The sequence below is a fragment of the Chlorocebus sabaeus genome, chromosome 11 (assembly GCF_047675955.1).
Source record: "Chlorocebus sabaeus isolate Y175 chromosome 11, mChlSab1.0.hap1, whole genome shotgun sequence".
NCBI lineage: Eukaryota > Metazoa > Chordata > Mammalia > Primates > Cercopithecidae > Chlorocebus > Chlorocebus sabaeus.
Genome location: NC_132914.1, coordinates 10,864,201 through 10,878,769, shown reverse-complemented (window position 1 = coordinate 10,878,769; position 14,569 = coordinate 10,864,201). Strand labels below are relative to the sequence as shown.

General features: G+C 41.5%; 1 protein-coding gene across 3 annotated transcripts; it reads right to left on the bottom strand.

Moving 5' to 3' along the window:
- Positions 1-883: 883 nt before the first annotated feature.
- On the bottom strand, positions 884-11,866 carry AICDA (activation induced cytidine deaminase). Of its 3 annotated transcripts, none has more exons than XM_007967504.3 (5): positions 11,766-11,866; positions 5,593-5,740; positions 3,955-4,225; positions 3,538-3,653; positions 884-3,072 (listed from the first exon to the last, which is right to left on the bottom strand). In XM_007967504.3, exons 1-5 carry the CDS (start codon positions 11,771-11,773, stop codon positions 3,019-3,021), a joined length of 597 nt encoding a protein of 198 aa, XP_007965695.1. In that variant the 5' UTR covers positions 11,774-11,866; the 3' UTR covers positions 884-3,018. The 3 variants fall into 3 exon arrangements, with proteins under 3 accessions (XP_007965695.1, XP_037851050.1, XP_072877421.1); XM_037995122.2 differs by having other exon boundaries at positions 3,538-3,623; XM_073021320.1 differs by lacking the exon at positions 3,538-3,653.
- Positions 11,867-14,569: the final 2,703 nt, after the last annotated feature.

The following is a 14,569-nucleotide window of genomic DNA, read 5'->3' as shown; positions in this document are numbered from 1 at the left end:
TTTGTAGAGACGGAGGTCTCACTGTGTTGCCCAGGCTGGTCTTGAACTCCAAGGCTCAGGCCACCCGCCCGCCTCGGCCTCCCGTAACGCTGGGATTACAGGCATGAGCCATCATGCCCAGTCGGATTATTTCTTTATAGCCAGTGTTTATACGGAAAAGAGGGGGAATTAGAGTAGTGTTTTTAGGTTTTATGACTGGTTTGGGGGAAAGGAGGTGCTGGTTTCTTTGACTACCTTGTGGAAGAGAGATTCTAGTTTTTATGGATGGCCTCAGGGAAGAATGCGGGGTCAGAGACAGGAGGGCAGGAGAAGGTCAGAGAGAGAGTTTTGCTTCTGAGGTCTAAACCATCCAACCTTATAACATGACTGTAATAAGGGTTGGGCGGGGGGGTTATAAGCCAGGAACTATGGACAACAACCAACATATATCATAATATCACAGCCCTTATCAGATATATGATTTGCAAGTGTTTTCTACTACTTCAGTGGGTTGTCTTTTCACTTTCTTACTAAGTGTCCTTTGATGCACAAAGATTTTTAATTTTGATGAAGTCCAACTTATTTATTTTTGTCTTTGGTTACTTGTGCTTTTGGTGTCATAATTAAGGAACTGTTGCCTAATCTAAAGTCATACAAATTTTTACCTATGTTTCTCTCTAAGAGTTTATAATTTAGGCTCTAATATTTAGGTATTTGATGAGTCTTTAGTTAATTTTTATATACGGTGTATAGTAGAGACTCAAATCCATTCCTTTGCATGTAATATCCAATTAGCTCAGCACCATTTGTTGAGAAGATCATTTTTGCTCTAATGAATAGTGCTTACACCCTTGTGAGAAATTAGTTGACTACAGATGTATGGGATAACTTCTGGACTCTCAAGTTTATCCCATCATACTGATTTTTTCTTTTAACTTAATATAAATCACTTTTGTATTATTACACTTGGTATTTTATCTTCAAAACTTCCAAAGTTATTTATCATTTATTTAATTGATTGAAAGTGAGCCAGAAGCAAATTTGCTGTCATAAAAGTTTACTAAAAATCAAGAGAAATGGCTTCATAGCACCATTACTTCAATGTTACAATTACATACATTGTTATTAGAATCATTTCTACAGTTATAAATTTATGAAGCTTTGGGAATCCATTTCAATATATCAGAAAAGGAAATCATGTTAATAAAAATATCATTAGACACAAAATAATATAAAATATAAATGAATACATGAAGTAACAATTTTTAATATTTAACTTTTTTACAAACTTATGTACAATAAGATTAAAATAAGACAGCTGTGTATACAAGTTTTCCTATGGATCCGTTCATCTTCACTGCAAGGGTTGCTAGGTAATAACTGCACAGGGATATAGTTATTCTGAATGTTTTTCTCACTATCAAAGACAGTTGTTAGGGACAAATAGACACCAAATAGAGACAAATAGGGATCCCTTATTGGCTCCTTACATGTTGTTGGGTAAAGCACAATTTCCTTGCAATGCTTTCCCATCCTTCTCTCCCAAATATTGTTCTCTTTCTTTCTCTCTTTTTTTTTTTTCCTTTCTTTCTTTTTTTAAAATACAGAGTCTTGCTCTTGACACCCAGGCTGCAGTGTAATGGCACGATCTCGGCTCACTGTGACCTCCACCTCTTGGGTTCAAATGATTCTCCTGCCTCAGCCTCCCAAGTAGCTGGGATTACAGGCACCTGCTACCATGCTTGGCTAATTTTTGTAGTTTTAGTAGAGACGGGGTTTTGCCGTGTTGGCCAGGCTGGTCTCAAACTCCTGACCACAGGTGATCCGCCCGGCTCGGCCTCCCAAAGTGCTGGGATTACCAGCGTGAGCCACCACACCCGGCCCTCTCTCTCTCTTTTTTATTTATTTTTTCTTTTTTGAAGAGACAGGGTCTTGCTATGTTGCCCAGGCTGGCCTTGAACACCTGTCTTCAAGTCATCCTCCCTCCTCAATCTCCCAAGCAGCTAGAACTATAAGCGTGTGCCTTATTCGCAGCTTTATCGTCCTGTTTTGTCACAACTATTTTATATAGTTAATATGCCTTTGGGAGAAACAACACACACATACAAAAAGTAGCAAACCTTGACCTGATTGGCATTTCTGAGATTAAGAGACCCAGGAGAGCCAACAGATTTTCCTCTTCCCAACATTCAAGGGACTTCCTTCCAATTGTTTGCTAATAATGATATATGAAGTTTGTGGGTATTTCTAAATTAGGGACTTCCTTAAAAGCGTTTGTGTTTCCAGAAGATTTGCTACATCAGCCATCAACCCATTATTAGGGTGTCTTGTTCAAGTTCTCCTGCCCATTTTAAGATCCTTTATTAAAATAGCTTGAAGGTGACCATGCATGGTCTCTACCTCCATCCCCACCCATAACAATCTTCTTTTATACAAACATAAAAACATGCTTCTGCTGATTAAAACATACAGCACATGATTGGATATTAATGCTTTGGAGAGATGGTTTGGGATCACAATCACCCAGATACTCTCATTAGGAGGTTCTATAGATCATGGCCTGATGGAGGAGTTTGTGTTACTTGAAAGTAAACATCAAGGGAAAAGAATAGAAAAATCTATCACTAACACCACTGTTAACTCAAATGAGTCAAATAATAAAGGATGTTGATACAAAAACTTTTGATCCTCTCACCATGCTTTCTAGGATCTACCTTCTGCTCTCATCCCGCCTAAAAGTCATAGAAAAGCGTTGACACTTTAGGATGCTCCCAGGTCCTGCAGTTCTGTTATTCCCAGTAGGGGACAATGTTGCATTCAAAACTGCACCGATTGCAGCATGTCCCTGGTCAGGCCTGTGTTCCATCTCTATTTTCAAGACATAGATCTTTTTAAAGAGTCGTATATAAATATTTTTTCTCTAAACTCTAAGAAAATGAGAGTTGAAGAAGAAAAACAGAGAAGACTTGAAGGATTGTTTTTTATCCACTGTCTTCAGCAGAAATATTTCATCGTGTGTGACATTCCTGGAAGTTGCTATCAAAGTCCCAAGGTACGAAATGCGTCTCGTAAGTCATCAACCTCATACAGGGGCTGCAGAGAAAGAGAGGGGCAAATTGAGTGAATGGTTTCAAAACTCGGTTGGAGGTTGGTGGGGCCGGAGAGGCTTCTAAACTGAGTGGATGGCTTTCTAACATTTTGGAAGAAAGTAAATTGGGAAAGAGTTTTTTGGGGTTTTTTGTTTTGTTTTGTTTTTTTGTTTTTCTTTAAAAAAAGGAGAAAAGAATTCTGACCAGGAAGGAAACACAACCCTGGGGATAGACGGAAATTTAAAAATGTGAAACAACAGAAGAAAGAAAAGGGAGGGAAAAGGAACCTTAGCAGAGGGCTCTGAATGGTGAAAGAGCAGAAGAAAAAGCTGATATGGAGAAGCAATAAAGTTTTCATCAGATGAAAACTGAGAGTGATTAAACAATAAGAAAATATAAGAAATATACGAAGCTCCAAAAAAGACTACAGAGAATGAAAGGAAATTTAAAAAGCAAGGAAGCCCCTTACCAAAAGGATGCGCCGAAGCTGTCTGGAGAGACGAACTGAATTTTCATGCAACCCTTCCCAGGCTTTGAAAGTTCTTTCACGATTTTCTACAAAAGTATTCCAGCAGTAAAAATAATCTTTAAAAAAAAAAAGAAAGAAAGAAAGAAAAAAAGGCGGGGATGTGGTGGTAGAAGACAGTTCAGGTTCCAAATCGAGGGAAAAGAAAGCAACCTGGCCCCATTTTCTCATTTCCTCAGGGCCTTGGCTCTGAGCCATTTACTCTTTTCTCTACTTGTAACCTTTAATTTCCGCTCCAAAGGTGAACCAGAATCCCCGCCCACTTCTTCCCCTGGTGCTTCCCCACTGACTCATTCGTTCTGCATCGCAATCCCGAATGCGGGCTGCTGCACTGCGCCTGCGCGGAAGGCCCTTTCGCACCTTTGAAGGTCATGATGGCTATTTGCACCCCGGCGCGGTGCAACCGCCTCAGCCCCTCAGGCTCAGCCTTGCGGTCCTCGCAGAAGTAGAGGCGCGCGGTGAAGATCCTCAGACTGAGGTTGGGGTTCCCTCGCAGAAAGTCGGCCACATGTCGGGCACAGTCGTAGCAGGGGCTCCAGGAGGTGAACCAGGTGACGCGGTAGCACCTGCCAGGGTCTAGGTCCCAGTCCGAGATGTAGCGGAGGAAGAGCAATTCCACGTGGCAGCCGGACTGGGGAGACAGAGAAGACCCCGCTAACATTCACTGACTTTTATTGCGGCTCTGGTAGCCTTAGTCGTTGTCTCCTACAATGATCTTTGGGGATGCTAGGAGCTACCGTCCTTGTGTTACAGAGAGGCTAAGCAACTTGCTCAGAAGAGCACACCAGTAGGTAGAGCTGAACCCTTGGCTGCACTAGTCCTGCAGAGTGAAGGAAGGCTATGGGTTTTTGCGGAATGAGGAAGATGAAGTGCGCTGAGTTTGGAGGAAGCAGTGTCACACTACCTCACCGAAGATTTAATTTGTGTTTATGAAGTTGCTTTTTGCACCTTTTGAGAAGGAAAATGGCTGGAAGTGCCTGTTGATGTAACATTGTGGAAATATACCTGGACCACTAGGTGGAGGTAGGACAGGTTATGAGGATCTGAAAAGCGGAAATAGATTTTGGTAAAGCAGACAGATGGGTGTTGTAAGAGAAGTACTAGGCACTGCCACGAAAGGTAAATGAAAGTGCTTGGTAAAAATCAAAGCCTTCTGAAATAGAATGTGTCATGTCACCAGATAGGAAGGAGACTGGCATGTACCCAATACAAATGTAGGCAAAGAAAATTGCATGGTAATATAACCATCAAACAGTGAGCCAGATGATGACCTTCCACCCCATGGATGCTTCCCTGAGATTCCGCCAAGTCCAGACGTCACGGCATGTTAGGAGAAAGGAGATACCCACAGGCAGAAGTTTATGTAAACCCATCTGGATTTTGGTGAAGAAGTCTCTTGGAAATGTAATTCTCTCGGGTAGCTGAAAGATCAGTTTAATTAATCAATCAGCCGAGGCTTCTCTGAGTTTTCTGGGGATCACCATGTTGAATGTATTCACTGGCCTATGATCCATGTGAACAGGAGGGAAAAGAAATCATTTGGAAAACAGAATTGAGCCACTGTTAATTTTTTCCCAAATTCTTCTTCCTTCATCTTCAAAAATGCTTAAGACACAATTTGTTTTTCACATTTAAAATTTTTGCTTGAACAAGCTGATAATATCCTCCTAAATAAAAATGATTTTAGCTTAATTAATCTCAAAGGCAATTCAGAGGCTGAGGAAAGCGGGTAAAAATTTCGGGAGCAGTTGTTCTTGGCATTGAAGGAAAGTGTGGCATTAGGGTGCCCAGCATTACTGGGGAAGAATTAAATCACATATTTTGGGCCACGTCTAATATGGGTGCATGGACATGGAAAAAGAAAGAAAAAAAGGATTTGAGGAATGTAATAGAGACACGAGTGCCAAAAAAGGATGGAAGTAATACCATCAGCAGGTGGCTCTAAAAGCACTTACAGTTGACCATTAGACTGCTTGCAAAGCCGACTTTCATTGATACCTTATTGCGAAGATGACCAAAGTCCAGTGAAAAGGAAGTAGCACTGTCCCGCCTCTTCACTACATAGCACAGGTAGGTCTCATGCCGACCCTTAGCCCAGCGGACATTTTTGAAGTGGTAAAGAAACTTCCTCCGGTTCATCAAGAGGCTGTGGGTGAGAGGAGGGAGAGAAAATGCAAGAGTACAGTTTATTATCTGATCACTCTAGATTTTCCTTCAGCTTTTTAAAGAAGTCGTTACTTGGGCTAAACCAAAGAAGATGCTCTGGCTTCCTCTGCTGGATGCCTGAGCCCTACTGAGCCCTGCTGAGCCTGGAATCCATCATAAACTCCTTTTCCTGCTTATATTTAAGGCCAATTAAGAGATACTCATCAAGGACCCCAAACCCTTACCCACAAGACGGTCACCTCCTGCCACTGTCTCCTAGATGCTGATGACTTGGAATTACAATTAAATTTGTTCTTCAACAAGAAAACAAAACAAAAAATAAAAAACTTGTTCCTCAGTCCCATAATTATGTTTTCAGATTTCCCCTCCAGTCTTTACCTAAGTGTCCAACTTGTACCTCAAACTCAAAATGATCAAAACAATATTCCTCAACTGCCCCCTGTCCTAAACTGCCTCTCCTTTGCCACCTCAGGTAAGCAGGTTAGCAGCCTGCAACCATCCTTGACTCATTTCTTCTTCCTCAGTCCTCATATTTAATTCATCATCTAAATGTGCTGATTCAAACCCCCCAATATATCTTGAATTGGTACCTTCTCTGTCTGTGGTTCTCTGCTTCGTCCAAGCCCCCATTTTCTTCCTCCTTATCTGTTGTGCTGGCCTTTTAACTGGTCTCTCTGCCTCCAGTCCCTCCAAAATAACATTCTCACACTGTCACCACCACGATCTCACAAAAACCCAGGTGCCCCATGCCATTCCCATGCTGAAGACCCCCGATGGTTCTCTTCTGCCCGCAGAATAAACTCCAAACTCTTAAATGTGGTCTTTAGGCCACTTTTTTTTTTTTTTTTTTTTTTTTTTTTTTTTTTTGAGACGGAGTCTCGCTTTGTTGCCCAGGCTGGAGTGCAGTGGCGCGATCTCGGCTCACTGCAAGCTCCGCCTCCCGGGTTCACGCCATTCTCCTGCCTCAGCCTCCTGAGTAGCTGGGACTACAGGCGCCCGCCACCTCGCCCGGCTAATTTTTTTTTCTATTTTTTGTAGAGACAGGGTTTCACCATGGTCTCGATCTCCTGACCTTGTGATCCGCCCGCCTCGGCCTCCCAAAGTGCTGGGATTACAGGCGTGAGCCACCGCGCCCGGCCAAGGCCACTTTTTACAGTTGGACCTCAATCTAAATTTCTTTTTTTAAGTTTTGTTTTGTTTTTTTTTTTTTTTTTGAGATAAGGTCTCACTTTGTCGCCCAGGCTGAAGTACACTGGCATGATGTTGGCTTATTGTAGCCTCAACCTCCCAGGCTCAGGCAAATCTCCCAGGCTCAGCAGATCCTCCCACCTCAGCCTCCTGTGTAGCTGGGATTACAGGCACCCACCCCCGTGCCCAGGTAATGTTTGTATTTTTAGTAGAGAAGCTGTTTCACCATCTTGGGCAGACTGGCCTCGAACTCCTGACTTCAGGTGATCTGCTCACCTTGGCCTCCCGAAGTGCTGGGATTACAGGCATAAGCCACTCCACCGGCCTATTTTTTAATGTATAAGAGTAATACCTGGCTGGGCACAGTGGCTCACACCTGTTTTTTAATGTATAAGAGCAACACTTGGCTGGGCATGGTGGCTCACACCTGTAATCCCAGCACTTTGGGAGGCCGAGGTAGGTGGATCACCTGAAGTCAAGAGTTCGAGACCAGCCTGGCCAACATGGTGAAACCCCATTTCTACTAAAAATACAAGCATTAGCCAAGTGTGGTGGCGGGCGCCTGTAATCCCAGCTACCCAGGAGGCTGAGACGACAGAATTGCTTGAACCCAGGAGGCAGAGGTTGCAGTTAGCTATGGTCACGCCATTCCACTCCAGCATGGGCAATAAGACCAAAACTCCACCTCAAGAAAAAAAAAAAGAGTAATATTTGATCATTGTCAAACTTGAATACTATGGAAAAATAGAAGAACTCTAAATTTTAAAATATTAAAGATTTTTAAAATCTCGAATATCAGTGTCTAAAAATGATAATTAGACATAGTGTCTAATGACAATGACTGTGAAGATTCTTGTGTTTATTCCTGTAGTCTTTCTACAGGCACATATTTACATAATTTGGATTATACTGATTGCATGTGTGATTTTATACTCTGCTACTTTTTTAACTAAGCAAAATAATCCAAATATCTTGCTATGCTGTTCCCACATAATGACTGATTTCTCCTCCTCTTTGGTTTCTGGCTCCTAGCACAGTGTCTTGCATATCATAAGCACTAACTTGAATAGCATTTGTGGAAATACTCTGGTAACCCAAGTTTCTTTAAAGAAATCAAAAGTCCTCATTGCAGCTGCAAACAGCAACACAAGCTGTACAGCGTGGTTGATATGAAAGCACAGTGGTGCCTGGATTTTGTCCCTAGTCTTTTCCAGAAATGCATTTATCCAATTTGTGGAGCTAGTGCTGTCACCTAATGGTATGGGGCAGAAGTGCAGAGAATTTGCGAAGTAAAGGGCTCAGGAATTTGAATAACGTTTGCTGGCAAGAGAATTGAAACTTTTCTTACTCATTATTTTTTCTTACATTGAGGTATAATTTACATACAGTAAACTTCAACCATTTAAGATGCATAATTCTACGAATATTTTTGGGTGTAAACACCCCAAACTGCTACCACAGTCAGGATACAGAACCTGAATCACCACCCTCACCCCACCAGAGCTTCTTCCTCCCCCTTTGCAGTCCTTCCCCTCCCCACAGAGCAACCACTGATTTGCTTTCTTTTTTTCCTCTTTTTATGGAGAATGGAGTTTCACTGTGTTGCCCAGGCTGGTCTTAAACTCCTGAGTTCTAGCAATCCTCCCACTTGGACTCTCAAAGTGCTGGGATTATAAGCGTGAGCCACTATGCCTGCCCTGATTTGCTTTCTGTAACTATAAGTTACTTTCATTTTCTAGAATTTCGTATAGCATACATTATCTCCTCCTTCGCGTCTGACTTCTTTCATTTAGCGTCATGACTTTGGGATTCATCCCAAAGTGCCTTCTTCCTTTGTCCTGCAGGGTGGTATTCTGTTGCATGGATATAGCACATGTTGTTTATTTGTTCGCTTGGTGGTGGATATTTGGATAGTCTCTACTTCGGGGTTTTGTGAATAAAGGTACTATGAACATTCATGTACCAGTCTTTGTGTGGATATACATTGAGAATTGATATTTTAGTAATGTAGTGCCGGTGATAGACCCTGATGTTAAAAGTTAAATACCAAAACATCAGCCTAACTAAGGAGATCATCTAGGACAACAGTTCTTTGTAGTTGTTTCCATTTAGTTTTCATTTTTCTTATTATTTTTTTGAGGCAAGGTCTAGTCCTGTCACCCAGGCTGGAGTGCAGTGGTGCAAGCATTGCTCAGTGCAGCCTTGACCTCCTGGGTTCCAGATTCTCCTGCCTCGGCCCCCTAGTAGCTGGGACCACATGCACATGCCACCATGTCCAGCTAATTTTTGTATTTTTTTATAGAAACAGGGTTTTGCCATGTTGCTCAGGCTGTCTGGGCTCAAGCGATCCACCCACCTCAGCCTCCCAAAGTGCTGGGATTACAGGGGTGAGCCACCACACCCGGCCATCTGTTTCAATTTAAATGTCTCCCCCCACATACATGAAGCTTATTAGAAAGCACTTTAAACCTTAGGCAGCAAACTGGCTTTATTACCAGTATACACATTATGTAAGGTAAAAATTAGCCATATTATTTTAAAATTAAAAATGCATATTTTGATCTAAATGGATACTAGGCCAGATGCAGTGGCTCATGACTGTATCCCAACACTTTGGGAGGCCGAGGCAGGAGGATTGCTCGAGCCCAGGAGTTCAAGACTGCAGATAAGCTATGATTGCACCACTGCACTCCAGCCTGGGTAATAGGGTGAGATTGTCTTTAAAAAAATAAAAAACATAAGAAACATAAAATGAATACTAAAAAAGATACAATAATAATTAGCTTTATTTTAAAAGGATAATAATTATTATGGTAATTACCATAGTACCAACCACCATTACTATTACTATATTAGCATATAATAATCTTTTGTATATATAAGCTCAACACATAATAGGTGCTTAATAAGTACAGAAGAAAAAGAAAAGCAATTCTCCCTTTGAGGCCCAGGGTTAATTAAGCATCATCTCTTACCAATAAATCCCTTTTCTATTTAACTTACCCTCCTGAGCTGTATAGATGAGAAAGGCAAAGGAAACTACATCTTTTTACATGCACCTTGGTTGGTGGCGTGTGTGTGTGTGTGTGTGTGTAGAGAGAGGTAGAGAGCCTTATCATAAGGAAGAAAAAGCGTCCTGGAAGTCTAGAGAAGAAGGATGTGGCACAGATAATGGACTTCGGGTGGATTTTTGGGTCCTACTCTACATGAAAATGCCATAGGCTTGCACTGTTTCTGTCACATGTTACCAGTCAGAGCGAAATGAATTGCATGATCCTAACCTGCTAGTTAACTTTGTTGATCCATTACTTCCCTTCTCTGGTTAGGGGCCTGTTTCCAGCTCCCTGTTCTGGTCATTTCTCTCCGGGGTAGGAAGGACTTTGCCGAAGGAGTGTTTCAAGCCTGCAGGCTGACAGCTGCCTGGACAGCTGTGCTCCCTGAAGCAGAACCCTAGCTGCATCCCCAGCCGTGCAAACCAGAAACAAGCGGGTTAAAAATAAGCCTGACCAAGTCATTTTGCCATCACTAATGAGCTCTACAGATACTCTCCTCTTTAATGATGATATTAATCACTCTTTCGTCCTGTTGAATTTCATCTTTTCTCCTTGTCTGTCTTTCTCTGAATTTCAACTGCTGAGTTTACCTTTGCTTTGCATTTTACTTTGAACAAGTATTTCCAATGGACCCTTCACAAGGACCTATACCTCAGACTTGTGTTCAAAATCTCAGTGTAAACTGAGGAGACATTTGATATTGTTTGCCCTCAAGAAAATTTTCTGAAGGATATTAAGTCCTCCATTAAAAATCTTTATTCTGTATATTGAATGTGATGGCTCATGTCTGTAATTCCAGCACTTTAGGAGGCCCAGGCAGGAGGATTGCTTGAGGTCAGGACTTAGAGACCAGCCTGGGCTGGTCTAAGACCCTGTCTCTACAAAAAAATATATTTTTAAAAAATCTTTATTCTGTAATGCAAGTTCTTTATAAAGGAATTAAATTGAGGTAAAGTATAAGGATGAGGCATTATTCTCATATATTCATAGTAATCATAAATGTAGGAATAGAGTAAGTTCTATGATATTAACTGATCAAAAACTGCAAATAAAAACATTGTGAGGACCTTAACCAAATTCACAGCTGAGAGGTAAGTTAAGCTATGTCTGAGCAAATGGAAAGATTAGTTAATGGTAAAAGTGCCATTAACTGCCTAACAATTAGACCTTTAACATTAAATAACTTGCTTGAGTGAATTTTTCTCCTTGTAATAGACATAATCAAAGTGACTTTCAAGCAATTAATTTAGAATGTTTGGCATTTCTAAAATTACAAATTGTCTTACTATAGCTAAATTATTTCAGTAACATCTCCCTAGGAAAGCGTGTCTTCAAGTTGTTTTATTGTTGAATATGTACAAAATTTTTATGAAAATTAACACTACCATTTTTAGTACAGTACTGCTATTACCTTTTCATGATTTGAGTCTCTAAAGATTTGCTACATTAATATTATTACCATAAATTAGTTTCAACCATGGTACAAATCTCAGGACGAATCAGTACATTGTACATACTACTTCTGCCACGTGAAAAAGAGAGAAATCGAAAGAAGTCTGAAACAGAAAGAATTGGGCTGACAGCATGTAAGATCTGAATAGAAGAAAAGGAGACAGATCAAAAAAACATATATGCATATTGATCAAGCTGATCTTATCAGTCAGACAGTTATATGAGAGAAAGGGATAGCTACCAGTCTCATTACTCAGATTTGCTCTGAGAGGAAGGCCAGTGCAATCACCCACGAGGAGACTGCCTCTTTACCTGTCCATAGCGGTGTCCAGAGTGTCTTTCTTGGCTCCCTGAAAGTCTCAGGCCAGAAAAATCTTGCTTCAATTAATGATGGTTCTCTGCCTCAGTCTGACAGTGCATTGGCCCTTCACATTCAAATTTGAGCTTGCCCTTTTGGGCTCCTCCCCTGACAGCATCACCCCCACCAGATACCCCAACGGCCTTGCTCCTGATTTGGATCCAGTGAAGATGGGTGGGTGGGGCTGTCATAGGCAGAGTCACACAGGTTAAACGATTGAGGGCAGCTCTGCTTAATGTGTGGGTTCCTTTAGGGCTGCTGATCTGAAAGTCCAGTCCATGCTCCATAGCTAGCAAAGATCAGGAGGCAGTAGCAGTAGACACTTAAATTGTAATCATGATAACACAAAATAAAAGCACAATGATAACAGTAATATTTATGTAAATACCTTAAAGAGCATTTAAATAGCTTCTTGTGCTGTTGTGTTAAAGAGCACTTAAAAAGCCTCTATTCCCCCATAGTCTCACACTATCTCTGAACTCAGTAGAGACAGTCACTAACAGTTCCTGCTTTGCAGTTAAGCAAATGAACTCAGTTATACAGAATTTAGAACACAAAATTTTTCCCTCCCAAACCATGGATTTTTTTCTTTCTGATTGCATTACAAGAATTGCTTGAAGACTAGATATTTACACCAAAGAATGATTTTTGCATGAGCCATCCTTTTTAGAAAAAAAAAAAAAATCCTTAATTTGGAGTCGGAAGCAGCAGCAGTCCCCCAAAATACAAAAATGCTTATTTCACCAGACAAAATCAGTGCCTAATTGACTACATTGAATTTGGAAAACAGGCTAAGATCTTCAAATAAAAGACTTTAATTTTGTGTTCGCATAGAACTTGGTCTATTAAAGATTTTATTTCCCTCTCCTACTGTAGCCCATATACATTCTATTTATTCACTGAGTGGATACTTAATGGCTACTGTGTGATGGAAACTATGCCAAGTGCTAGGGATGCAATGGTAAGCAATGCAGCTAGGGTCTCTGCCTCAAGGCTTTGATACCATCTATACCTTGATGATTTTCAAATCAATAGCGCTAGCTTGGACCATGTATTTGTCTGTTCCCACACTGCTGATAAAGACATGCCTGAGACTGGGTAATGTATAAAGGAAAGAGGTTTAATTAACTCACAGTTTCACATGGCTGGGGAGGCCTCACAATCATGGCAGAAGAGCAAGGGACATCTTACATGGTGGCAGGCAAGAGAGAGCTCATGCAGGGGAATGCCCTTTATAAAACCATCAGATCTTGTGAGCCGTGTTCACTATCACGAGAACAGCATGGGAAAGACCCATCTGCGTGATTCGTCTGCCTCCCACTGGGTCCCTCCCATGACAAGTGGGAATTGTGGGAACTACAATTCAAGATGAGATTTGGGTGGTGACACAGTCAAATCTATCAGACCGCTTCCTTCAACTCAAGACAAGGGTGTCCAACTTTCCTCTCAGAATCTCCATTTGGATGGCTGAGCACCTCCAGCCTGTCTAAAACAGAACCCCTCTTCTCTGCCTTACCTGCACTTCTTGCCATCTTTCCCATCTCAATAAACAGCAGTATTCTTCCAATTGCTTGGCAAAACCTGGGCAGAGTGTCTCTCAACTCCCCTCTTTCTTTTAAATTTCATGCACACTCCATTAGCAAATCCTGTTATCTCTGCTTCCAGAATATATTCACAAACTGATCACTTCTCACCACCTCCAGGTCCAAGCAAACTGGATTATTACATTTTGCCTCCCAACTGGCCTTTCTGCCTTCCCCTTCTTCGATTATAGTCTGATCTCCACACAGCAACTAGAGTATTCATTCTGGAACATTTAAGGTCATGTCACTCCCCTGTCATAACCCTCCATGGCTTCCCATTCTCTCAATACAGGCCAGCAGCCTGAGATGGCCCACAAGCCCCGCTACCATCTGCTCTGCTTCGCCCCTCTGGCTGCATGTGCCTCCACTTTCTCCCTTGCTCACACAAAGAGCACACACTCCTTCCTCTGCCCTTGAGGGTCCCTCTGCTGAAAAGTTATTTTTTTGTGTATGGTTGTGGCTTACACCATCATGTATTTTACGTCCTTATTCAAATACTCTCTGGTATTTGAGATTTGTCCTAGTCACCATATCTAAAATATCAACCAAATCTCACCATTCTGACACTCCCTTGCCCCCATCCCCTAAATTATTTTTCTCTGTAGTACTTATCACTTAAAATACACTCCTCAGTAAACTAAAGACAAGTAAAATAATCTGTTTAAATTATTTTTTAATTAGCCATGAGATTTGAAATAATAATTAATTATAATTATTTCTAATAATTATATAATTATAATCATTGCTATTTTGAGGCAGAGTCTCTCTGTGTCACCCAGGCTGGAATACAGTGGCATGAACATGGCTTACTGCAGGCCTTGACCTCCTGGGCTCAAGTGACACTTCTGCCTCAGCCTCCCGAGGAGCTGAGGCTACAGGCATGTGCCACCACACTCAGCTCATTTTTGTATTTTTCTTTAGAGATGGGGCCTTTCCATGTTGACCAGTCTGGTCTTGAACTCCTGGGCTCAAGTGATCTGCCCACCTCAGTCTTCCAAAGTGCTGGGATTACAGGTATGAGCCACTGCACCTGGCGTTGTCTAAATTACTATTGCTGAAAAAATTCCTCAGGGCACCAGCAAGATAGTAGACGGTAGTTGCCTTTGGCACTCTCAGTTCTATAGGACAGTTGATCAAGGAGCAGAATGGAGACTCCAAATTCATCTGCAGTGTTC